Below are 25,480 nucleotides of genomic sequence, written 5' to 3' on the forward strand. Positions count from 1 at the left end.
CTCCCCTGCACTGCCCCCTCCTGCTTCCCACTGTGAATATAACTTATTTTTGAAAACTTTTTGAAAAGGAACTACCTGTTCTAGCAGAGTGTTATATTATTCCTAGTGTGCAAAGTGGAATGCATTTCCCTCAACTATGTCTAGCAAACGTTTGGTCTTGCAAAAGATCATATCAACCTTTGTGGTGCCAGTTGCAGAGTTCTTACCCAGTGATACCAGATGTCACATAATCTTTCCCTAAGTAGTTGTAGCCATATCGAATGAGGTCTTCACAGACATCCTTCACTTTGCTGCCACCAAAGGCTGTTCCGTAGTGAAATCTGCCATCGAGGACTCCGGCCTTTCCAGCCAAGAGTTCAATTAGCTTTCCAACCTGTGTAGAGAAAGGGCTTATTATTATTATGCTTTATTTATACAAAGCAACAAAGTATCCGCAGTGCCCAGATACAGAATACATCAACAAATAGGCAACACAAGAACACAGTGACTAAAGGTCCCCAGACACTAGTATGATTTGGCCACTTTCCACCAAATTCTGGCAGATCAGGATGAAAAGGTGAAAAGTGTCCAAATACGATGTGTTTGACATCCGATCCGATGATCGGTCCCTTGCACATTGGATCTGAGTTGGAGATCGGACCGGCTGCACATCCAATCTCCGACTCAGACACCTGCTCGGGAGCGGGGAATGGAGTCACATGCGATAGATCACATGTCAAAGCACCGCATGAAGGGTACTCAAGGGGGGTCGAATGGCTCTACACTGCTCTGAGGCGCAGTAGTGTATGGCCACCTTTACAGTTAATGTAGTTTAACTACAGGGCAAATAAACTTATCTGCATTAGCAAATGATACTGAAATAAGTATCAGAAAATCAAGGCATTAGATGCCGTTCTACATAACATACTTATAGCTACAAGTTGGGCACTCTGTTTGGAAGATGACCACCCACCATTGACCTGGGTGCATGGCCATTAGCCAACCACACTAACACTGGCACCCAGTGTTGTCTGAAAGTAAATGGAGTTTGAGCGGAATTATTCTGTACTGCAGATAATATAATTGAAAAAAATTGAAATTATTGCTGACCCTAAAAAATCTTTACTCCTTTCACCTTTACAGACCTGTGTCTAAGTTTGAATCAAATCACTCTGGTCTCCAACACCAGCCATGTCAAAAGTTATTGGATGTATAATTCTCATATGTGCAAAATGATCACTTGTCCTTTAATTTGGACAAATATACCAATACCCAGCCATACAGCAAATGCTAATACCCAGGGGAACCAGTTGCCAGTTACCCACATTTAAAAGTTATACCCAGAAACACTTTGATGTAGAGTTGGGATTCTAAAACACAATAATGCCTAAATGTACAAACTTAAAGGTCCATTTATCAACTAGTTTCAGATATTTAGAGCCCGTTACGTATAAGAAATGGTATTCCAGCCAATCAGTTTCAAAATGTCATGTGAAAAATGATAGTTGGGGGGAGCTGATGGGCTGGAGCACCATTAAAATATGCAAATAGTTTTAAATAGCTCAAACTTGCAGATAAATGGGACCACTAAAATGTATATTTATTAGACATTGTAATAATGTCATTATTTTCCATGTTCATTGCTCTACTACAGCGTTTCTCAAACTGTGGATCTGGACCACCCCAGCATGGGGTCACGACTCACATTAGCTGATGGTCAGCAACATGGTCTGTGTGTGTGTGGGGGGGGGGGGTATAAGAACTCATTATGTAGACACCTTCTACTCCCCCCAACCCCCAACCCCCCCCCTGCTCTACTATATTAAATATTGTGTTCTAAAGAGCAGAGTATTATATAAGTCCAGAATTACAAAAATTTACTGTGGATATTTAAAAACAGGGACATTTCCAGTAACAAGTCCTTGAAGTCTGAACCTGTCCCTTGAAATTGGGGACAGCAAGTTACTTACAGTATGCCAGTAGCAAGTCCTTAAACCAACAAGTGTTGATGTCAGTCATGCTGTAACATACACCAAGCGACACTGCTTCAGCTTGACAGTTATCTCATAATAATTGCTATCAGTTAGAGGACCACCGCAATCTTTTACACCGTGACAAATGAAATTGCTCTGGATTACTTCTAAACTTTCTGACAGAGAATTTAAATCACTCCCTGGTCTCAAGGTCTCTGGAGCCTGAGTTAAAAGCAGCTGGGGGTTTATTAGTTTCAGTTCCATATAAAGCACTTTTAACAGGATTCTCCTCTTAAATGTAGAGAGCTTCAATGCTCACAACTCAAGACAGACATTTGTTAAGTGGTCCATGTTCCTAAAGCATGGAAAAACAGATCATTTAGGTGAGGTTCCCAGCTCAAAACTGATGTAGAATTTTCTTATTTAATAAGGATTCATGGGCCTAATTGAGAGATGTACTCTAGCCGAATGGTTTCCATACAGATCCGATGTTTCTTAAACTGGGCATGTGCAGAAGAGGTAGCATATTTTAGCACAACCACTGGGCAGCAAAAGCTGTACAATACAGTCCATCTCTGAATCAGGCTCCAGGTACAGTAGAGGAGTCCCGCTTCTGTAAAAAGGTGGGTCAATAACTGAAGGAAAGTGCTGCCTTTTCAATGGGGAGGGGATAATTTACAGGAGTAGGCAACACTTGGCAATAGCGGCACTCAACAATGTTTGGAGAAGAACTTGGGGTCAGGGGTGTTGGATCATGACCATGAGGCACATACTGTAGGTGGGTGAGTGGTGAATGACGCCACTCAGTTTCCCTGCAGCAGCGTCTCCTTTAAAAGCACTGTGTTGTTGCAGGGTGCTGTGTCCCTTCTGTACTAGCTGGCTCTCTCTCTTCACAGATGCATTACTGGCATGAGGCGTGGCTCAGCATGAGGAGGGAGAAAGGAAGCCAGCACCATAGGGGCGACAGAATGAAAATGTGTGCTCTCCCCCACCCCCAAGGTAAAAATGTATTGATGCCCCTGTTTGTGGGGTCAGTCCTCATCCTACTAGTATACCCCCTCCAGACTGGAGAACACAAGCACGGCAGACATACCCAAAGAAACCCGGGCATCTGGTAGGTAAACCAGTTAGTTCCCGCTCATTCTGATAACAGTATTTCAAAAGCATTAACTCATTCCCCAGGCTGCAAATGACCAACCTAGTCAGAGAAAATTAGCTTTCAGAAGTGGAAGCCACTAAAACCCTTTCAGATCACACAAAACACTGACTTGGGTCAAGGTGCGGTGTGAAAGCACCAAACCTACTAACCAGGATCGACCAACCCGGCAATTAAAACCGGGTCACCCTTTGTATAATGGGTGACCTGGGTTTATCGCGAAAATATCAGACCCGGGATCAAGTGTGACAGCACGGATGGTGTAATGGTTAGCATTACTGCCTCACAGTGCTGAGGCCATGGGTTCCATTCCCACCATGGCTCTAACTGTGTGGAGTTTGTATATTCTCCCTGTGCTTGCGTGGGTTTCCTGCCACAATACAAAAATATACTGGTAGGCTAATTGGCTCCCAACAAATTAACCCTAGAATGTCTGTGTGCGTGTACATGTGGTAGGGAATATAGATTGTAAGCTCCACTGGGGCAGGGACTGATGTGAATGTTCAACTACTGTATACTCTGTACAGCGTTGCAGAATATGTATGCGCTATATAAGAAACTGTTAATAAATAAATAAGAAGATCCCAGGACCGGCTCGGCTTTGCAATGCTTTGAAATTGCTATACCGCTATTAGTAATATCTATTAATTTTGTAAATATTGTAATCGCCGAGGCCCTATGGAAACTATTTTAGCTTATGATATTTTATGTATGGCACCCAGATAGAAAAATGTTGCAAGACACAATTTTAGAAGGGTCCCCCAGTTTTCAATATTGGGCAAGCATGGACAGATCCAGTGCCCAGCAATGTAGAATGTGCAGCATATTAGACTACAATGTGTTGAATACCGTAAAGCACAACAGGTTCTCAAACTCGGTCCTCCAGACCCCCCACGGTGCATGTTTTGCAGATCTCCTCACCGAATCAAAAGTGAAATAATTAGCTCCACCTGTGGATCTTTTCAATGTGTCAGCAAGTAATGCATACACCTGTGCACCTGCCGAGTGACCTGGAAAACGTGAACTGTGTGGGGTCCTGAGGACCGAGTTTGAAGAGCACTGCCTTACAGCAAAATTTTTGATTCTATAATTGGCAAACTGTACAAATCGGTTTAGTAATGTAACCACTTCTATCTAGAACATAGCAAAGGGAAGTTTGGGAGGGAAAGGTCATAGATCACAAGGTGGACATGAAGAACATTGCAGGAAGGAGGCAAGATGCAAAGTTACCAGGGGATGCAATATAACTTATGGACAAGGTCGGACATATTAACTTCTGGAGGCTGGATACACCAGGATTTTCTCTCAATCATTTTCTGTACTGTAGATCAGATCCTCCCCAATTGTCAACAATAGGCAAAAGTTGGGACAATAACAAATTACCCGAGTATAATCCCAGGATACCTACTTTAGATCAGGGGCATGAGTCCTCTGAACATAAACAAATATTTAAAAAAAATAAAGACTTCACATACAGCTATTAAAATTATGATTTACCATGGATTTCTTTTAGCCGGATATTTACATGGTCCAGATGAAGATCTACACAGTCAAGTTTGCCACTGTCCTCCAAGAATACACACTGGAAGTATAATGGCCCCCACACACTGGAAGTATAAGACCACTGTCCTAATCAACAAATATTTAAAGGGAGTGGCTGTGTAATGGTTTGGGGGGTAAAAGCAGCATAGGAGCCAATACAGGTAACACAAGTAAGGGTAATGACAGAAGAAATATGAATACTTGGAATGTGAATAAGCACAGCTGTCACAGTAAGTATATATGATAAATAAAGGTTACCCAGCTCGCACAGGTAACAAGGTGCCATTTAAGAAAAGATACGGATCATATGGTCATGTAGAGCTGAATTATAGTAAGAGACGTCATTAAATTACCCCAATTATGGTACACTTGGTGCCCTAATAAGTATCTCTAATTACCTATTGGCCCAAATAATTTATACCAAATTTAACTACTGGAACAACTCTCCAATTCTAGCAAGGGACTAAATCAAACTATTGGAATTAAAGCTATCCTATAAAGTTTTCAAACAATAAAAAAAAAACACAGTATAGCCTAAAAAAAAAACACAGCATAATAGCAAAATATCCAGATATGCCCACCGACAGATTGGATACTAGGAGCGGCAATTGTGAGATGTTTGGTGCAACCAGCATGGATCGCATAGGATTACATTGGCGTGTACACTCAAGCAATAAAGGCAATGAGGAATTCAAAAATACCCAGACCGGAACCAAAAGTGAGTATTCTTATTTGCCACCACACACATGAGAAGGGATGAGCACAGAATATTAAAGTTCTTGACCACGAAGCCTATGCATAACCATGAGGAATGGAAACATCAAGGTCAAAATCAGGATAAACCATCTCTGTTATTGTCCAATTTGAGAGGACCACATAGCCGGATTAGTTTAAGAACAGAACCCTCATTTTTCTAGTGGCATATGGACTATATGAGAGCTAATGACGAGCTCCCAGAAGGAGGAGACATGGAAGGAATACAATGAGCATGCTCCAGAGAACAGTGGGGGGAGAAAGCCTCCATGCCGAACAACTGCACCAGCCAATTTTTTAGAAATACGTGGATCCCCCAGCCCGCACCATGTGATGCTGATTGTTTTGCCAGAGCTAAATCTCCAGGTCAGATAATCTGGCCCAAAAAGCATTAAATCTGAGAGAATAATCAAAATCAGTTTTAATGGCCAAGTATACAGGCATTTACAAGGATTTGTTCCTGGTTAGCCATATATCATAAAAAAAGCATAAAAACTATTTTTAGAACATCAAAACAACAAACAGGAAATACAGCCCTCAATAAAAGTTCAAAACAATTATAAAAATATCCCCATTTCCTATTCTAATTATATGGGAAAAAACTGATACCCCTTTCAGACTGCACTTTTTACCGTTACTTTGCTGGGTTTTTTTTACCATTCCAAAATGGTAATTTGTGCAGTCTGATAGGTGCAGAGTGAATTTACCGGTTCTATTAAACTGGTATTTCTAAATGACAATAAAGCAGGGTCCTACCCGTTTCAGACCAGTTTTTTTTCCATCCACTGTTTTCTATGGGTTAAAACGGGTTCAGTGTTGTGAAGGAACAAAAATTGCACTGAAATACTGTTTAAGGACAAAAACTGCACTGAAATACAGTTTAAAGACATGTGGTGTGAAAGGGGTTTTAGCTGGCAAACCCGTTTTTAGAAACGTTTTAAAATACCTGGTCAAAGCCAGTTTTGTGGTCTGAAAGCAGCATGAATGTCTTGAAGTTTTAACCCAGCATGATCTATAACGCCAACCAGAGTAGTTGGAATAAATTATACCCTGTGATGTGTTGAATCATCGACATGGAGGCAAATGCTAGAAAAGCCCCAACTTTGGTACAAGGGGCAGTTATATTTGCCTCTAAATGAAATGTAGTCAGGGGTCAGCACTCCTTTAGGATGGATAAGAGGATGTTCTGCAGAAAAGAAGGCACTAAGTGTCCTACTCCATGCTGCTCTAAGCCTCTCCCTTATGGTGGAACAGTAATTAAAGGCCAACAAATTTCCACTGACTGTAGCTGGATACATGATCATCTATCTATCTATATCTATGTACTGTCTGATTGTGTGTCTCCAAAACACTGCCATCTGTTGGCAGGGAGTGAATCTATATCTCTTTCTCTCTCACACATGCACAAACACATAGGGTAGCAGACTAGCTTTCGAGGCATTTACTTCGAGCGGGCTTACTAGTTTAAAAACAACCAATAAAAAAGATAAAAGAAACATTCACAGGATGAATAGAAAAAGTAACTAACCGTCATACGAGATGGAAAGCCATGAGGATTCATGATAATATCGGGGCAAATGCCGGTATCACAAAACGGCATATCTTCTTGTGGAACGATTAAACCACACACACCTGCACAGAAGAGAAACCAAGTTACTTTTTTAAAATATCTGAATATTCAATTTAAAACCTTCGGGGTTGGGCTGTGTTCAAACATTACCAAAAACACTACTTCTTCGGGAAAGATAAATAAAAAAATGTTGAATAAAAGATAAATAAAGGTTGTAACTAAAGGAGGAGTTGTGCACACTTCCATCACCAGCTTTGTTTTGTCTTGCAAATAATTGCTATTTTAAAAATATGAGCAATCTAGGAACCGATTACAATTCTCTGATGGTATCAGTTCACGGGAAGTGCCTACAGGGTGAAAATACAATGAAGGAAAAAAAAAAACCTCTCTTAATAAAAAAAATATAATCAAAACATGCTAGGACTGCGCAATAGCAAATACCTTCAGGACTGCCCTATGACATTCTAAATGTTACGATCACTATTACTGGAAGAGAACGTTTCATCTATTATGAGCTCCAAGATGGACAATCGCTAGACAGTGGCTCAAAGTTCACTTGCCCTTAACAACGGTTCTAAACAACTTCAGAATTTTATGGTCAGTGCAAAATTGTTAATGCTGAAAGATTAAATACCTCTATAATGTCAACCACACTGCATCTGCCTTTATTGTTTTGATTATTCATTATTTTGAAATATATACATTGAGTTTTTGATAACACATAAGTACTATATCCTTTTATAACGTTACACAAGAACGCCACTGAACTACTTGTTTGGCTCCTCTGGCTCAGTAATTTCAATTCCCTTATGGAACCATTATTTTCTCATTATATATTTTAATTCATAAATTAAATAACTTGGAAAATGGAATATTTAACAGTATTTAATACAAAAATGTATACAGGTTTGATCATGTAACCATCAAAACCTTACAAAAGCTACATCTAAAATGTTACTTTCAAGCAGCATTGGAAAACATCTCACTTGCTTTCGGACTTCCTTGACTACAAATTTATGCTCCAACTCAGCTCTTTCCATCACTCATCTCCTTCCATTGCCCCATAACCCAGCCATATCTTCACCACTGTCCGGTTCCCACTCATGCCTGCAACACAATTAACACTCTGTGGCACTGTTGCCAAGGGCTGTTCTTAGACTATTTTAACCATTTTTTCAGAGCTTGAGCTTCTAACCCCCATCACTTCATGTTGGTGTCAGGCAAGACTCTGTCACTGGACCCCCTAGCTTTCAATTATACACCTTGTCCCTTGGTGAGCTCATCAGCTCATTTGGTCTCCCTTACCACCATTACACTGACAATGCATATATTTAATTAGACACCGACTTCTTCACCTTCTCATATCTTAAACTATGCTTCTTGGATGAATTATCTTGTTCTTGAACTCAACATATCTATTATCTCCATAAAATCTGCAGGTACAGATAATTCTTGATTCTCCAAACACTTTCTTGTGTCTTCATGATCTCCCATCTTAACTACTGAATGTCTGGCCTCTCTCTCGTCTCTTTCTTCTTCATTAATTTCTCAGTGGTAATGCTGGTTTCTTTCCCATCTCATCACAATCTTCAAACTTTCCTCTCCTTCACTGTCTACTTCAACTCTACAGAATCCAGTTTAGTCTCATCACTGTCACTTTTAAAGCACTCAATCACTCCTCCCTTCCTACAGGACATCTTCAAGGTCACTTAGTTCAGCATCCCTCTTGTCCTCTCTGCTCTTCCCCAGACTGTTATTTGCCGTATTGCAATTACCTCATCCCATTCGTGCAATTTAGACATTTACCATTATTTGGAACACTCTTTCCTGCTAAATAAAGTCTACCAGCTCTGAAACGACCACATTCTTAACTTACATCCTTCCCTCCTCATGATTTCACCTCTCAGTCACACTCCTCACTTTATCTATGCTGTAATCATTCATGTGCAGGGCCCTCCATGCACTAGTTCTTCTGACCCTACATAATACTAGACTCATACAGTGTGCTCACACTGACCAGTAGTCATGGTTACAGGTGCTGCTATAAAGTGTCAGATATTAAAAATATGCCTGACAAATAACAGCAAAAGCCAGGTCCAAGTGATGATATACAGTAGGACATAAGTCGTATGTTGTGTTAGCAGTAATTACAATGAACTGTGGTACCCAACTTAATTAATTTAAAGCTAGCTTACCCCCTTACCGACGCAGCCTGTTTTTGCCTTCCTGACAGAGCCCTTTTTTTCAAATCTGACATGTATCACTTAAGTGGGGATAACTTTTTTTTGCTTTTACTTATCCCAGTGATTTTGAGATTGTTTTCTCGTGACACATTGTTCTTCAAGTTAGTGGTAAATTTTGGTCGATACAGTCTGTGTTTTTTTGTGACAAATACCAAAATGTCGTAAAAAAATTGAAAATTTTGCAATTTGCAAAATGTTAAATTTTCTGCTTGTGAGACAAATAATCATACCACTCAAAATAGTTAATAACTAACATAGACCATATGTATACTTTATGTTTCCATCATTATTTCAACCTCCTTTTAATTTTTTTGGACACTAGGAGGCTTAAAATATGAATAGCAAATTCTCAAATTGTCAAGAAAATTTCAAACACTGATTTTTTTAGGGACCAGTTCAGTTCTGATGTGACTTTGAGGGACTTGTATGTGAGACACCCCCATAAATGATGCCATTTCAAAAACTGCACCCCCTCACAGTATTCAAAACAGCATTTTGGAAGTTTGTTAACCCTTTAGGTGTTTCACAGGAATTAAAACAAAGTGTAGGTGAAATTTCAAAATTTCATTTTTTTAGCAGATTTTCAATTTTAATACATTTTTCTAAGGAACACAGTAGATTTTACTAGAGAAATGTGACTAAAAATTGATTCCCCCAATTCTTTTGTTTTTATAAATATCCTGTATGTGGCCCTAGTGTGCACTTTGACCAAACCACAGGCTTCATAATAGAAGGAGCACCTACTTGATTTTGGAGCCTCCTTTTTATGAGATTATTTTTTAGGCACCATGTAGGTTTCTAGGCACCATAAGATGCTAAAAGTTAGGAACCCCCCCATTTTGCAAACTATACCCCTCAGGGAATTCATCTAGGGGTATAGTGTACATTTCAAACCCCCAGGGGTTTCACCAATTTTGGTACAACTGGGCTGTGAAAATAAAAAATTACATTTTTTTACACAAAAATGCAGTTCTGGCTCAAAATTTTTCATTTTCACAAGGAATGAAGGAGACAAAGCACCCCAAAATCTGTGCCCCAATTTCTCCCGAGTACGGCAATGCCTCATATGTGACCAAAAAATACCATTTGGGTGCATGGCAGGACTCAGAAGGGAAGGAGTGTTATTTGGATTTTGCAGCACACATTCTGGTGGAATGAATGGTGAGTGCTATGTCGCATTAGCAAGACCCCCGAAGCACGGTGAAATGATGAACCTAATAATCCATAGATGTGTGGTATATTTTAAAGCACTCCTTCATACATAGGCCGGGTTTGTCGGGGCAAGTTTCACAGTGGAAAATAGTTTGCTTTCGTATTCCCTTTTTATAGCAAACTTTGCACCTTTTTTGTGTCCTGCCCTTTTTTCCAGTGAAGGGGATTTCGTTAGGAAAATGCTGCCCTGATACAATACGGGGGCCAGTACTAGAAGTACTGGGGCCAGTACTAGAAGTACTGGGGCCCTCTGCCTGCTGGTTCCCAAATATTAGGCCCTTTATGACTTCCTCTTGAAAGTGCATAAATGTCCCCGTCTGGCTGGTAGAACGGAATAGTACGTAAGCGTTATACAGTGCCATCTGGATGATATACACGGCCAGCTTCTTATACCATATTTTTGTTTTCCGCAGGGCACTGTACGGCTTCAGTACCTGATCTGAAAGATCCACTCCGCCCATGTACTTATTGTAATCTAGGATACAAATAGGTTTTGAGGTGTGGGTACTGGTACCTCGTACAGGGACGGAGGTGGTACTGTCTCCGTGAATTGTTGTCAGTATAAGGACATCCCTCTTGTCCTTATATTTGACCAACAACATATTTTCGGTGCATATTCCCCTGCTTTCACCCTTTCTCAGTAATTGGGCAACTTGCGTTTTTGGGAGGCCTCTTTGGTTCTTGCGCACAGTACCGCAAGCTGCTGTACCTCTTGAACCAAGGGCCTTAAACAGGGGGATGCTGGTGTAAAAGTTATCCACATAGAGGTGATAACCCTTATCCAGGAAGGGGTGCACTAAATCCCAGACAATCTTTCCACTAACACCTACGAGGGAGGGGGGGCATTCTGGCGGTTCAATTCTTGTGTCCTTCCCTTCATATACCCTAAACCTGTGGGTGTACCCTGAGGTACTTTCGCACAGCTTATACATTTTTATGCCATACCTTGCCCTCTTATTGGGAAGGTACTGGCGGAATTTAACCCTTCCTTTAAAATGTATAAGGGACTCGTCTACACAAATGAATTTTTGGGGGATGTACATCTCAGCAAATTTGGCGCTGAAATGTTCAATGACCGGCCTGACTTTGAATAGCCGGTCAAAGGTGGGATCATCTCTGGGTGGGCACTGTGCATTATCGTTGTAATGCAAAAATTTAAGGATCGTCTCAAAACGAGTCCGGGTCATGGCCATACGATGAAGTGGGGTGCTGTACAGAACATCTGTACTCCAATATTGCCTAATTTCTGGCTTTTTAACTAATCCCATATGTAACACCAGACCCCAAAATGTCATCATCTCTACTGCATCTACAGGGGTCCACCTAGCAAATGATGACGTGGGGTTTTGGGCAATAAACTGCTGGGCATATAAATTACTTTGGTCCACCATTAAATTTATAAAATCATCAGAGAAAAAGACTTTGAAAAAGTCAATTTCTTTGAGGCCTGTACTATCAAATTGGATTCCTGGGTTGGCCAAAAACTCAGGAACCTGGGGCTCAAAATTGTCTTGTGGTGGGGTCCATACGAGATCAATCATTGGGGGGGGGTCTCAGCTGCTCTACGGGGGCGTCTTTGAGGGGGTCCCTCATCACTAGAGGAGGAAGAGGAGCTTAAGACGAATGCAAATTCATCGCTTTCTTCACTGGCTGTGTCAGTGTCAGAGGCAATAAGGGCATATGCCTCCTCCGCTGAAAACAGTCTTTGCGATGATTGGGACATTTTTATTATTTTTGTGTAGGCGTGTATAGTGTAGGGGGGGGGGTACAAACTTTATTTCAACACGGGGGGTATGTAGTGTGTATGTAGTGCTTTTACACGTGTAAGTTAAAAGAAAAAAAAAAAAGCTCCTGCGCCAAAAATTGAGCACAGATGTTGGTCAGTAACGTCCGTCACTGATCAGCGCTCAGCGGGCACTGGACACCCACAAAAGCACCGTGGGTGTAAAAAAAATTAAAAAAAAGACTCCACAGCACCCTCCAAAAAACAAAAATTAAAAAAAACTTCTGATGAGTCAAAGACAACAGGAATTTGATCCCAAAAAAAAAAAATTTGATAAAAAATGCTGATCAGTGATGTACGTCACTGATCAGCGCTCAGCGGGCACAGGACACCCACAAAAGCACCGTGGGTGTAAAAAAAATTAAAAAAAAGACTCCACAGCACCCTCCCAAAAAAAAAAAAAAAAAAAAAATGCTGATGAGTCAAAGGCAACAGTAATTTGATCAAAAAAAAAAAAAATTAGATCAACCCTGTGCCAAAAATGCTGATCAGTGATGTACGTCACTGATCAGCTCTCTGCGGCCACAGGACACCCAAAAAATCACCGTGGGTGTAAAAATTTTTTTTTAAAAAAAACCCACAGCACCCTCAAAAAACAAACAAACTGCTGATCAGTGATGCAACACTGATTAGCAGTGAGGGGCAGCAGGCACACAACTGTGGGTGCAACCTGACAGGGTATATATAAAAAAAAAAAACCTGCACCCCAAAAAAGGTGCTGATCAGTTAGTTTATACTGATCAGCACAAAAGGGGGGCAGCAGATACAAAATTATATCACACAATATATATATCTCTGACACAATGACGCTGCAGCAGCAGCACAAGCAGACAGGAAGCAAGAGCAACCAGGAAGCACCAGTAGCTGGCAGCACGGATGCCACCAACGCTGATCAGGTCAGTATAGGGCACAGATGGGCACGGAGACCACTCTGCACGCTGTTCCTGACCGGAATGGCGGCTGCAGGGCTGTCTGCGTTATTTCATTTGAGGTGTAATGGCTGTGATTGGTCCGTCGGTCCGACGGACCAATCACAGCCTTTGGGGGCAGGTGGGGTGACCACCAGTGACACCCTTACACCCGGGGGTGATTGGTGCTGTACTTAACAGCACCAATCACCACCGATCCCTGTGTCACCGGCGAACGTTATTCGCCGGTACACAGAAAACGCTGTAATTGGCTGTTCACATTGAACAGCCAATCACAGCGATCACCGATGGGTGGGGGCATCGCTGCCCCCCCTGGGCAATGAGGGAAGATGTCTGCTGTCAGGGACAGCAGACATCGTCCCTCTGTCACCGCGTCTATAGACGCGGTGACAGTTTAAAGTCATGACGTACATTTACGTCATGTGTCGGGAAGTACATCCCGACCATGACGTAAATGTACGTCAAATGTCGGGAAGGGGTTAATAAACTACAGTAAAATAAACTTCCAGTAATGGGTATAAAATTTTTGTGCGAAAAATTAATAAATCATTGATGGAACTGGAAACAGATTATGCGTGATAATAAAGCGATAAGAATTTATATTAAATGGAGAAAAAAAATAACTAAGGGAGTGTACACACTAGGCAATATAATGAACAATATCCTTCACAATGTCCCCCAGTGTGTATGTAACCCCCCCCCCCCCCCCCGGCATCAGCAAGTGTCCCTGCCTCTCCGTTATTGGCGGTGGCTGGAATCAGCAAGTGTGTACAGGCCAGGGCATAGGTTTCAATGTGAAATTCTATTTACAGCAAAACTACAGTAAGTTATATGTACAATACTAGAGAGTAATGAAAAAAGCATCACAACTCAAATACCTTATACACAAGTAGATTAATTAATAGCTGCTTATAGTTCAATAATTTTAGGACATACACTATTACTTTACGAAGAAAAATGATCTTGATATTCAAATGGATTTTTTTGCATTGCTTCGTACACATAAGTTTTATTTATATAGTGTCTCGGGTTTAAAATAGCTAAACCCAAACAAAAGTACAGTATGTGTCAAAACACATTTTGCACATTTCTGCTGCCCAGCATGGGGGTCTGCATCTTCCCGCGTCTAACTGCGCCCAGATGGCGCAATTCATGTGCTCTGTTGGGCACCATCTAGTGGGGAAACCATTTGTCCAGTAAATGTCCTTGTTGCAAGTGCTTTTCATGCATTAACCCTTTTAGTGCCAACATTGCTGAGTGATCCTCAAAATATTCGCTAAAAATGCCAGTGTTGCTCACAGAAGCCGTTCTTTTAGTATCAAAATAATGATTGGGGCCGGAGCGGATGTCATATGACTTCCCCTAGAACGTCTGGGCATGCCGGTTTTCCCCTGACACTCCCAGTAAATGGCCGGTTACCACCCCCTAAATGCCGGTTTGTTATCAATCACCTTGAGAACAGCCAGTGATTTAAAAAAAAAAGCAGCAGGATTTTATCACAGGACATCCTCGCACATGGGTACTATGGGCCGTACGCATGAATTCACAAGTCTAAACCAGGGCCTTCGCAACATCATCAGTTCCGGCCAGATATCCGCATCAACAGTCCATTCCGATAATTACTTTCATGCTTCCAGTCCAACAACCACCTCATTGGTCTCAGCCTGCTGTCTACTTATCGGTTCTGATTATTGACTCCAGTTTGTAATCTACAACATTGGTTACTATCCAATATCTATATTTTGACTCCAGCACCAGAGATCTCACATTTTCTAATAGGTCATTGCATAAACAGAAGGATTAACATACAGTTTGTCTGGTTATATGACAATGTGTTTCTACCACTCATTCCCTCATACAATCTGCGATAGTACTAACTTTCCCTGATCTTGTTTGTGATTACTTTGTGTCATGATCATGACTTACATTACACATGCTCTAAGTTACTTGTGACTTTCCTCTGCAACATGTCCTGCCGGTCAGGATTCCTGCTTGTCCTTGTTTTAATGTCAACCACTGCATCGATCCAGTTAGAGCTTCTTACCTCATATGACACAAGCAACCAGAGACCTGCAACTCCTGTTTAAACCTCTGTCCAGTTGTAGCCCGCTTCCAGGCCGGTTCAGGCACAGCCCGCCTCCAGGCCGGTTCAGGCACAGCCCACCACCACGCAAAACCCGCATCCAATGGTATCAGCTGGTATCCTGCCACAGTCCAGGTGCCACTTCAGAATCCAGAATAATTATCCAGCCCCACAGCATAACACCACCACCTCCATGCTTTATTGTGGGTAATGTACACTCTGGCATCTGGCGTTCTCCTTGCAATTGCCAAACCCAAAAACATCCATCTGTTCTCAAAAGCATAAATTGTGATTTATCACTCCATAATACTTGCTGCTACTGTTCCACTGTCCAGTTTTGCATTCTTCACACTATTAAAAGTGTATGAACAGCTGCTTGCCCATAATATCCAAGTACATGGGCCTCCCAACGAATGTAACCGTCAAATTCGTGGCCATTTGGAACTAATGTGCAAAGGAATGCATGGGACGACAACTCCTCTTTCACAGTTCCCTGATTAGAACTATCCTGTTCCTGGGTTGCAGTTTCAGTGGTCTTCCAACATCCACAATGGTTCTCAAATCCATACTCTCTAATTGACAAATCTACAATGATATCAGCATGTCAGGCAGAAAAGGTATAGGTCAATAACATAAGTTGATATGGTCGCCACATGAAAAGGTCGATGTGAGTGTATTGCACTTTAAATTTTCTTAATTTTTTGGACTTTTTCATACTTCACCACCCACGTGGACTCCAATTCGGAACAGTAAAATGCCGATGTTTGGCAAGCAAAACTAGGGTACTAAGGGGACTAAATGGGTGTCCACGTGGTAAGGTGCCGACACGGACACAAAAAACCCTGAAAAACTCAAGTTGACCTTTACCATGCCAACCTTGTGCATGACTTTTTCACCTAAAATTCACCCCAAGAGTCCACCATTTCACTTGTGCTGGGGTGTCCACTCACTTTTGTCTACATAACCTATTTAAATGCCAAGATGTGCATTAAGGCCCATACACACTAGGCAATATTCATTTCAAAAGACTTTGCCAAAAACTCTGATAGATATATCTTTCACGAAAATAGTGTGTACACACTGAGCTATTTTCCCTAAAGAGCAAGAGATGTTCAGGAAGCGAAAGACTTGTATATAAAAGAGTATTTACATAATGGACTGGGTTTAAATTCCACGGGTGGGAGCAGCGGCCATTGTATTCAGTGCATTTTCTGTTCTTGGGGCCTGATTCAGAACTGATCGCTGGGCAGCATATATATTCGGAGCCCAGCAATCAGGTAAACCGTGCCCTGCCAGGGCAAAATCCCACCCATGTGTACGGCTATATTTTATTTGCAGCCACGCACGTAGGAGAAATCCATTAACCTGCGCCAGCCATGTATATGTTACCGCCATAACGAAATATATTTATTTGGCTAGTGGCAACGGTATCGTATACATGGCTTGCTTGCGCCAGCCAGGTATATGTTACCTTCATAAAAAATATACATTGGTGGCTAGTGATGACGGTAACGTATACATGGCTGGCTTGCGTCAGCCATGTATACGTTGCCACCATAAAAAATATATTTGTGGGAAGTGGTGTTAGTAATATATACATTGCTGGCCTGTGCCAGCAATGTATATATTACTGGCTTATACTTTAAAAATACATTGGTGGGCAGTGGTGCCAGTAATATAGACATTGCTGGCCTATGCCAGCAATGTATATATATTACTGGCTTATAATCATTGGTGGGCAGTGTAGGAGACCTTGCTGCTGGCCTCTGTGCAAGGGGAGGGAGAAAGACGGGGAGTGGGGCGTTCTGACATGCTGCTGAGCCTGTCACTGCTGTGTGGCCGGGTGGCGCAGCGCGGTCAGCATCATGGTGAGTATGCTCCATGTGGAGCAGGGGAAGAAGTGGGCAGTCTGCCAGGCTGAAAGTCTACCATCTTTTAACCCAGCGGCCATACACACACTGATAAACCAGCCATCATCGGTAGACGTGCTGGTAAAACCAGCAGACTGCCCACTTTGCTAGCGATGATGCGGTCATCGCTAGCAGTCCATCACTGAGGCTTACACACTGGTCGATTTTCAGCGCAAAATCGCTCAAAACGCCCGTTTTGAACGATTTTGCGCTTAAAATCGGCAAGCGTGTATGGGCCATAATCGTATAATTCTTTCACAGCCATTTAATAACACACTTGACCATGAAGAATTCAGACTTACTCCCAAGTTGCAGATTGCTAAAGAAAGTGAAGTTTAGGAACAATTCCCAGATGAAACTACAAATCAAGGCATTTAACTTTTTCTTTTTTCCACAAAAAAATTGTTATTCTAAAATGCAAAACAACTTCCTAACTCATAGAATGATCTAAAAATTGTAAAAAATTGTAAAAAAAAAAAAAAGTATTGTTTGAAACACAATAATTCTGCACCAGTTAAAAACAAACCAAATAAAAATACAAATCAATTACAGTACCTCAACTTTCACGATTGTTATTTTACCTTAAATGCTACAATATTTGTAAGACTCGCAGGTAAATTATTTTAATGTCTACTGTAGTCACTAAACTATTTCAACAATATAATGGTATAAAATGTAAAATAAAGCATTTCCCACTATAGAACTTATACAAGTAGTCTAATCAAAAAGTATCTATTGTTATCCAACAGTCAAAAGATTAAAACAAAAAAGCAGCGAACGTTACACGTTTCTTCACTATAACTGTATATTGCAGCCTTGTTTAAAACAAACACTGCGAACCAGAACTTAAGCTCAAGGTAGCATTGAATGCGCCAATTCCTGAGAACCCCTTTTATGTGCCAAAGCGGTTCCCATAGCAGACAGTCGCTGTGTTGTTTGTTTTGTGTGAAAGTGAGTGATAAAAGAACCATGAAATCGACACAGAAAAGCAAAACAGTAGAAAGAAGTGGGGACTCTCCATCATAGCGGCTCCTACCCTCTGCTGACTCGTGTAACAATGGGATCTACACATCCATCCGCAGATCTAACACAGCTGTGCATTTCATTAGATCAAGAGGCCGAGTGACACAAGTAAATAATTAACTTATTCTGCTCCGCTGACTGTGCCTGTAAGACCAGTCATAGCTGACAGATTTTAATACAAGATTACACAAAGGGGGCATAATGAGCTTAGAATAAGTTATAGTTGGAAGGTAATGAATACTTAGAAGGGTAATATTAAAATTAAGAGCTTTTAATGCCTGAACTAAACACATCTTAAATACAAAACTTTAGAATAAAACAATTTACAAAATAAAAAAACTTTCCATTTAAAATTTTTAAAGTACGACAAAGAACACAAAAAAATAGAATGCACATTACTGTAAACAATTTAGTAAATCGAGGACTTTTTTTCTTCTTTTTTAAAACCAAGAACACACACCTGGTCACTTATCTGATAATATGCTGAATTCAGATTTATTTAAATTTGACAAATTAATTAATTAAAAAAAATATATATTCGATCGGCAAGTACCACATCATTTTAATACAATATTTGTAACCAATGTAGTCTAAAAAACTTTAATTAAATGTCACTTTCATATAAAATTTGAAGTTTCATTAAATTGTGTGGGTACTGTAGATATTGACCCTATACCATAAATAATGATAAAGGGAATTTGAATTATTTCATAACTATCAGACATGCATTTGTGTTTATGTAGAAATATTTTTAGAAAAATAATATTTTTTTTTCTTTTTAAAAGTAATCACAAAACTGACAAACTTTTTGAACTTGATGAAACCGTAGTAAGGTTACAAAATACATTATTAATAATGCTAAGGTGCAAATATATTTATCACTCTACAGTATAAGTTGTAAATATAGGAAAGCAAATAAAATAAAAACAATAATGACCAAAAAAATAGAAAGCATAAAAAAAAATGTAAAAAAAAAAAAAGACGAGATGTTACAATAAAGAGAGGAACACGGGAAATAAATTTTGTAGCTTTGGACTCAAAACATGAGCTTGGGGTAAGGAGAAACAATACACTTGGGTACACGGCTTTCCCAGAAGTCTCCAAAAAAAAAAGGCTGAGGCTAATACATTTGCATAGTGGTAAGCGCACAAAAGACCTGATTAATTGAAAAACCTCACAATGCTCCTAACCTATTATAAGGCAACTACAGGAACTTGACAAAACACACACTGAAAAAAAAAAAAGAACCTTTATCGTAACAATGTGTGCTTAGTTTAGAAGTGTCAGAAAACACAACTGTAATTTTATTCTGTGCCATAAAACGAGGAAAGTGAGAGAGCCTCTAAAGAATGTGCTGCAAGGTCAGCAGGTCAGCTCCATGGGCTCAGGGTGAGCTAAATATTTGCTTACCTTTAAATGAGCATTTAATATGGAATTCATAGATAGAACAGCAGCTAAAACCCTAAGCAATTAAAAGAAGCCTCATCACTCCTTTTCGGGACTTGCCAATTATTCTGTCATTTGAAATGAGTATTTACAGAAGGAACGTCTTATTTATGAGAACCTCACAAACGCACAGTTTGATTTCAAAGCTGTTAAAAGAGGAAAACAAAATGCCCTGAAGGGTTTTTCATGGAAAAACACAAGCGCCTTGTCTCAGATGTTATTACATTCACAATCCATTTTTAAGCTTCATTTTTTCTCCCCATTTCCCTGCAGCATCCAACTTATTTTAGAACTACAGGGCCTGCAGGCATGATGGAGCTTGTAGTTCTACCACAGCTGAGATGTTTGTAGGTTGTCCAAATCTACTTAAAAGGAAAATATATCTCTAGATCTACTAGCTTTAGAGGAATTTGCTTCGAGCGGGCTTACACTGCCAACTTTTGGCAGCAAGTGAAACTACATCTACTAGCTTTCGAAGCATTTTCTTTGAGTGCACTTACACACACACACACATAGAATTATTATTATTTATTTTACTTTTTTATCAATCTAATTATACCTAATTCATGTGATTATATTTTATATCACCATAAAACAAAGTCAAAACACAACTGTGCACCAATTTTTAGCTTTCAGCAAGTGGGTCTTACAAGAAATGTATTATGACAAGGAGGAAGAAGGGGGAGGCTGCATTTAAAATCAACACCGCCATGGCTAGTAAGCTTTGTAAAAAGATCTACACCGTTTTTTTCAATGCCTGATGAGGAATCTGTTTCCTAAACACCCAGATTTCCAGTCTCAATATTTCCTCTAAGTTGTAGAACTAGAAGGAAAATAGAAAGAAGGGCTGTTTTCTTTGATGTAAAGAAATCAATATAGGACTGGTCTTTAAAAGCATGTCTCATTCTGTCATGTGAAAAAGGATTAGCACCTCCAACAAAGATTCTGCAGATCAGAGGACTAAGCAGCAATGCCAAACAGTATTAGGGCGGGTGGAGAGTGCTAGGTGTGAGCACATGATGGCTGAAAGGGGCACAGAAAGTTTTCAAAAAGTTATTTATACTACCAATTGTGTTAATTATCTATACATAGTTTTTTGGATGTGCTAAACATGTGTATCATATATATATATATACATATTAGTTAGCCTTTTTTATTCAATAGGCTCATTTCCCGATAGTTTATTTATTTATTAAGTTTCTTATATAGCCCATACATATTCCGCAGCGCTTTAAAGAGAATATTTGAGCATTCACATCAGTCCCTGCCCCAGTGGATCTTACAATCTATATTCCCTACTACATGTACACGCACACACAGACATTCTAGGGTTAATTTGTTGGGAGCCAATTAACCTACCAGTATATTTTTGGATTGTGGGAGGAAACCGGAGTACCCGGAGGAAACCCACGCAAGCACAGGGAGAACATACAAACTCCGAACAGTTAGGACCATGATGGGAATGGAACCCATGACCTCAGCACTGTAAGGCAAAAATGCTAACCATTACACCATCCGTACTGTGATAGTTGTACCACATTATACACTGGAACATAGTCCCCGACTTTTCTATACTGTATTTAGTGCTGAATGCAGTTAGTTACTTGGCTGCAATATTTTACTCTATGTATATTGCACGAATTACAGTTGTAGCCCCTATCAACTTTGTGCCTTAGGTCGTGGCTCACCATGGCTATCCTATTGTTCTGAGCAGCAATACAATACATAGAACAATACAGTAGGGGATTAGCAGAGTAAACCAATTACTCACTTAATCCAATTAACAGGCTAAATGAAGAGGGCTCCGTCTGTACTGCTAATATTATAAATTACTATACAAATATATGACTGGGCAAAAAGAATACGTTTATTTCTTTTTTTCCTCCTGGCTTTTTATTTTACTATGCAGATTATTTTTGGGTGTCGATGGTTAATGCTGTAGTATTGTAGGTCCCTGATCCTGGAACAGTACATCTATATCTTGTAGGTTCTGCCATGAAGCCATCATGTCAACATTCAATAGACCCCCCACCCGTCAACAAGAAGTTGGAAAAATTCTACTCCAGGTCTACTCCTAGATCCAGGTCTGTGCAGGTCATTGGCTTTCCAGTTGTCTACACTGGGAGTGAGGACTGCATCTACTTATCTGGCTGGCCTCCCACATGGTCCAGTTATTCAGATAAGCCAGCCGGGGCATTCTCAATCTGAATTTTCAATGTCCTACCTTGAAGAAAAGTTAGAGCACTGGTCCGGCCTTGGAGGATTGCCCTGAACATGAAGACATTTATGGAAGTACAAGTTCAATTCATCTTGGAAGTGGATTGCTGTATAACTGCATATCTAACCTCTGAGACTGCTGTCCATGGTTACCAATGTCCAGATATTGAAGGTATGACACTGGTTTAAATGGCAGAGAGAGATAGAGGTAGTACTCCATAGTAATACACTGGGGCAGCTGCTGGTAAGAATTGCTACATTTCCTGATCACTGTGATCTGGATTACACTTGGCTAAAACTTGGGGGAACTGGACTGACTCAATGGTGGAAAGCATCAATTGCAGGGATGATTCAGCACCAAGTGAACCATGGCCTGAAGGGACAAGATCTGGGGAAGAAGCATCCATTGATGGATAGTTATGGAAATGATACACAAAGAACTCCATCTTCAGATAAACCAATTTGGATTTTCAAAAACGGATGATCCAGCTGTGGGATACCAACACTTATGTCACCTGTACATGAGCCAGAAGACCTTTTGGAGAATGGAACCTCTATCATAAATCTACTGTCACACCTATGGTCTTGAAATTGTTCAGGATCTTCATCAAACTCAGAGAATGATGACTCTTCCAGATGAGAATATGCAGATAGGTATTCCTGATTTAAATTTGACACCAGAAACACCCACTGCTCTATGCTTAGCACTGCCTGACAGATAGGGATGAAATGCTCATGTGCATTTTAATCGCGAAATCCCGGGATTGGAGGCACCGATCCCAAGACTGAAATCCCGGCCAAAAATACCTTGAAATCCAATTTAATCCTGTCCACTGCAGGTAGAGAATAGGAGGACAGTAGCCTGAATTAAATCTAAAATGTCTAATCAAGTCCAAGCTTCATAAAGAAGATACACCAACACAGGAAAATAATGGAAACCAACAGCTTTTTATCTAGGTGCCTGAAGACACTGGCTCTTCTGCCTCATGCAGGTGTAGAGCAAGGTACCAATGCTCCTCATTTACTTGAGAAGACAACTCCAGGTCAGAATGCTGCAGAAGGTTCTCATTCAATTGAGATACAGTAAGTCAGGCATTGAATCATCTCAAGATTGGAGAAACCCAGGTAACTGTACCAAGCCTTGAACTGACCAAGGATTCAAGAAAATGGGGGGAAAAAAACACTGTGGTTTGATTACCAACTGCCAGTGGCAAATTTCCCACTAGGCACATAAGGCATGTGTCTTAGGGATAAATCCTTCTGGGTGCGGGACAGCAGGCTGTCCAACCCCCACACCGGAGACAGTGAAGAGGATGTAGGTGGCAATTGAGTGCAGTAGATAGCAGAGTATCTTCTCTGTAGCTTTGCTTTACAGCCTGACTACTAAGGTAAAAGGTATTCATATTTTTAATGGAAGGCATCCAATAATATTTTGCCTAGGGGCAGCTTGACCCCTAAATTTACCTCTGCCAACCACAGTAGTGGAAGAAGACTCCCCCCAAAGGGATCTACTAGGGGGACAGCCCTGCCCTAGCATCAGCTAGGGCATATCCCAAGATGACATGTCGATTGTCACAGAGGAACTCATAGGCAAGTGTGACAATAGCACACATCACTGGCACATTGCTGTGCAACCCAAAACGTTAAGTGTCACACCAGTATGATTTGGCAATACGTATGTGTAAAAATAAAGACAGACTCCAATATACATGTTAAAAAAGTAAATTTTATGTCTGTTATCGGGATTGGTGGTGGGGGTGTTTATTGTGGGATTTGTATGGGAGGATGTAGGTACGTTGGGTATGTTGTGTATAATCAGATAGCGCTATGGTTACAATGTACTGATGCTTATCTTTTGATATGGTCTCACTGATTCCCTTTGGGGCACAGAGTAGATATACAATGCTTGTATGCAGCAGAGGATAAATGGAGAAAGACGAATGAAGATTGTGAGGAAGATTTGTACCTTTTTGTCCATGCCGACTGCTGAACTTATCGCCAATTTCTGGCCGTCTTGTTTGTCTCAGCAGGATTTTAATCAAGAAAGCTTCTTCTGCATTTGATGAAATCATAACTTTCTCAATGTAGGACTCTGTAGACCCTTTATAGCTATAAAAGAAAAGAAAAAAACCTTTGTTAAAAAATCTTGAATAAATAAAATTTTCGTTATAACTGTTGTGATAACTTTATATCCCATTTTCTCAATAGGTCTCGTTTGATATTTCTGTGAATATCTAGGATAGCAGCCACCCCATTCTTGTGTAGAAAATCATTATACGATGGCTGAAATGTGCTACTGGGTGGAGCTTACTAGTTTATAACACCGAGATATACTGGAATGCATTGGTCTTCCATGCTGGATACTACCACTGAAGACCCCAATATTCAAGGGCTGTCCTTCTCTATGTTACTAAAGTGGGCTGGTTTCACACAAGAAAAAGCCCAACTGCTAGTGAGAAGGAAACCAGTTGGAAAGCCTTGGCATTTCCGCCTGTTAAATTCTGCGGGCGATTATTGGTTATTAAGGACCCAATTTGTTACATACCATTTTCTAGTTCTGGATAGACTCGCCCATTGCCCTTAAACAGTCAAAATTGGTTGTCCGCTGGTAACACTACTTAGAGAATCTGGTCCACACTAGTATGACAGAACCACGCAGTTACTGCAGATGTGTGGGCTGCACAGAATTGTGCTGCGATTCTCCAGTTACAGTACATCCTAAAATTAGCTGTCCATTAAAGTACACTTAACATACATTGTCATGTAGACCTAGCCTGAGGTGATGTGCTCTGCAGCGAGGCGTGTCTGTTGGGTGTAGCCATTACAAGATGGTAGACCGTGGCCTTAATGTGGTCAGCAACAATTCTTTGGTAGGCTGTGGTTCAACTGATAAGTAGCCTAATATCATACTTGCCTACTTTTGAAAACTAGTTTCAGGGAGATTATAGTTGGTAGTAGAATTCTGCACAGCGCACCATTGAGGGGGCGTGTCATGCTCCACCCAAAGGGCGTGTCTAGTTCCATATATGGAGAGTTTGTGAAAAGAGATTGTGAACGTGGCCCCTAGAAGCGTGGCTGTGTACTGCTACATCTGAGAGGAATCTTGTAAAATGATTTATATCCAAGTGTAGATGATCCCCAAAGCAGTTAGTAAGAGCTAGTATACTTGGTAAAGTGCTGGGAAATGGCGCTGATGATTCAATGTAAATGTATCTGTGTCTCATTCCTTTTCCCCAAAAAATGTAACAGTCTAATGTGGGCTAGGTGACATGAGGGAGATTGCTGCTATTTCAGGGAGTCTCCTAAAGAATGCAAGAGGGTAGGCAACTACCGGTATGCCTAATATGCTCCAATAAATCATCCCTTACACCAGTGGTTCCCAACCCCTAGAACACCGTAATGCCATTCTAGGCAATATTATTCCACTCCAACTGCCCAGTTTTGAAGACCATGTGCCCACTGTAGTCTCAGTTTCCTGCTCTTAATCACTAATGATTTCAAATAAACTCTCCTTTAATCAAGGGATACACATTAAATATAATTTTTTGTAATTATTCATTACAGTTAAAGAAGTCTGAAAGTGGTTCTTTCATAAAGTACCCTTTGACAGGCTGCATGGGTAACTAAATCTATGGTTAGTAACAAAAAGTATAACAATTCT

At 40.6% G+C, this 25,480-nt stretch overlaps 1 protein-coding gene across 2 annotated transcripts in view; it reads right to left on the reverse strand.

Annotated features, from left to right (window-relative positions):
- POLR3B (RNA polymerase III subunit B) overlaps positions 1–25,480 on the reverse strand; it is a 147,763-nt gene that overhangs the window by 7,701 nt on the left and 114,582 nt on the right. For both annotated transcript variants that reach the window (XM_083181668.1, XM_083181667.1), the window contains exons 23-25: positions 23,786–23,928; positions 6,932–7,035; positions 207–373 (exon numbers count right to left, since the gene is read on the reverse strand). In XM_083181668.1, coding sequence (XP_083037794.1) covers positions 207–373; positions 6,932–7,035; positions 23,786–23,928 — 414 coding nt within the window. The remainder of the gene's footprint in view (positions 1–206; positions 374–6,931; positions 7,036–23,785; positions 23,929–25,480) is intronic.

The sequence above is a fragment of the Crinia signifera genome, chromosome 4 (assembly GCF_055691185.1).
Source record: "Crinia signifera chromosome 4, ASM5569118v1, whole genome shotgun sequence".
Classification (NCBI taxonomy): Eukaryota; Metazoa; Chordata; class Amphibia; order Anura; family Myobatrachidae; genus Crinia; species Crinia signifera.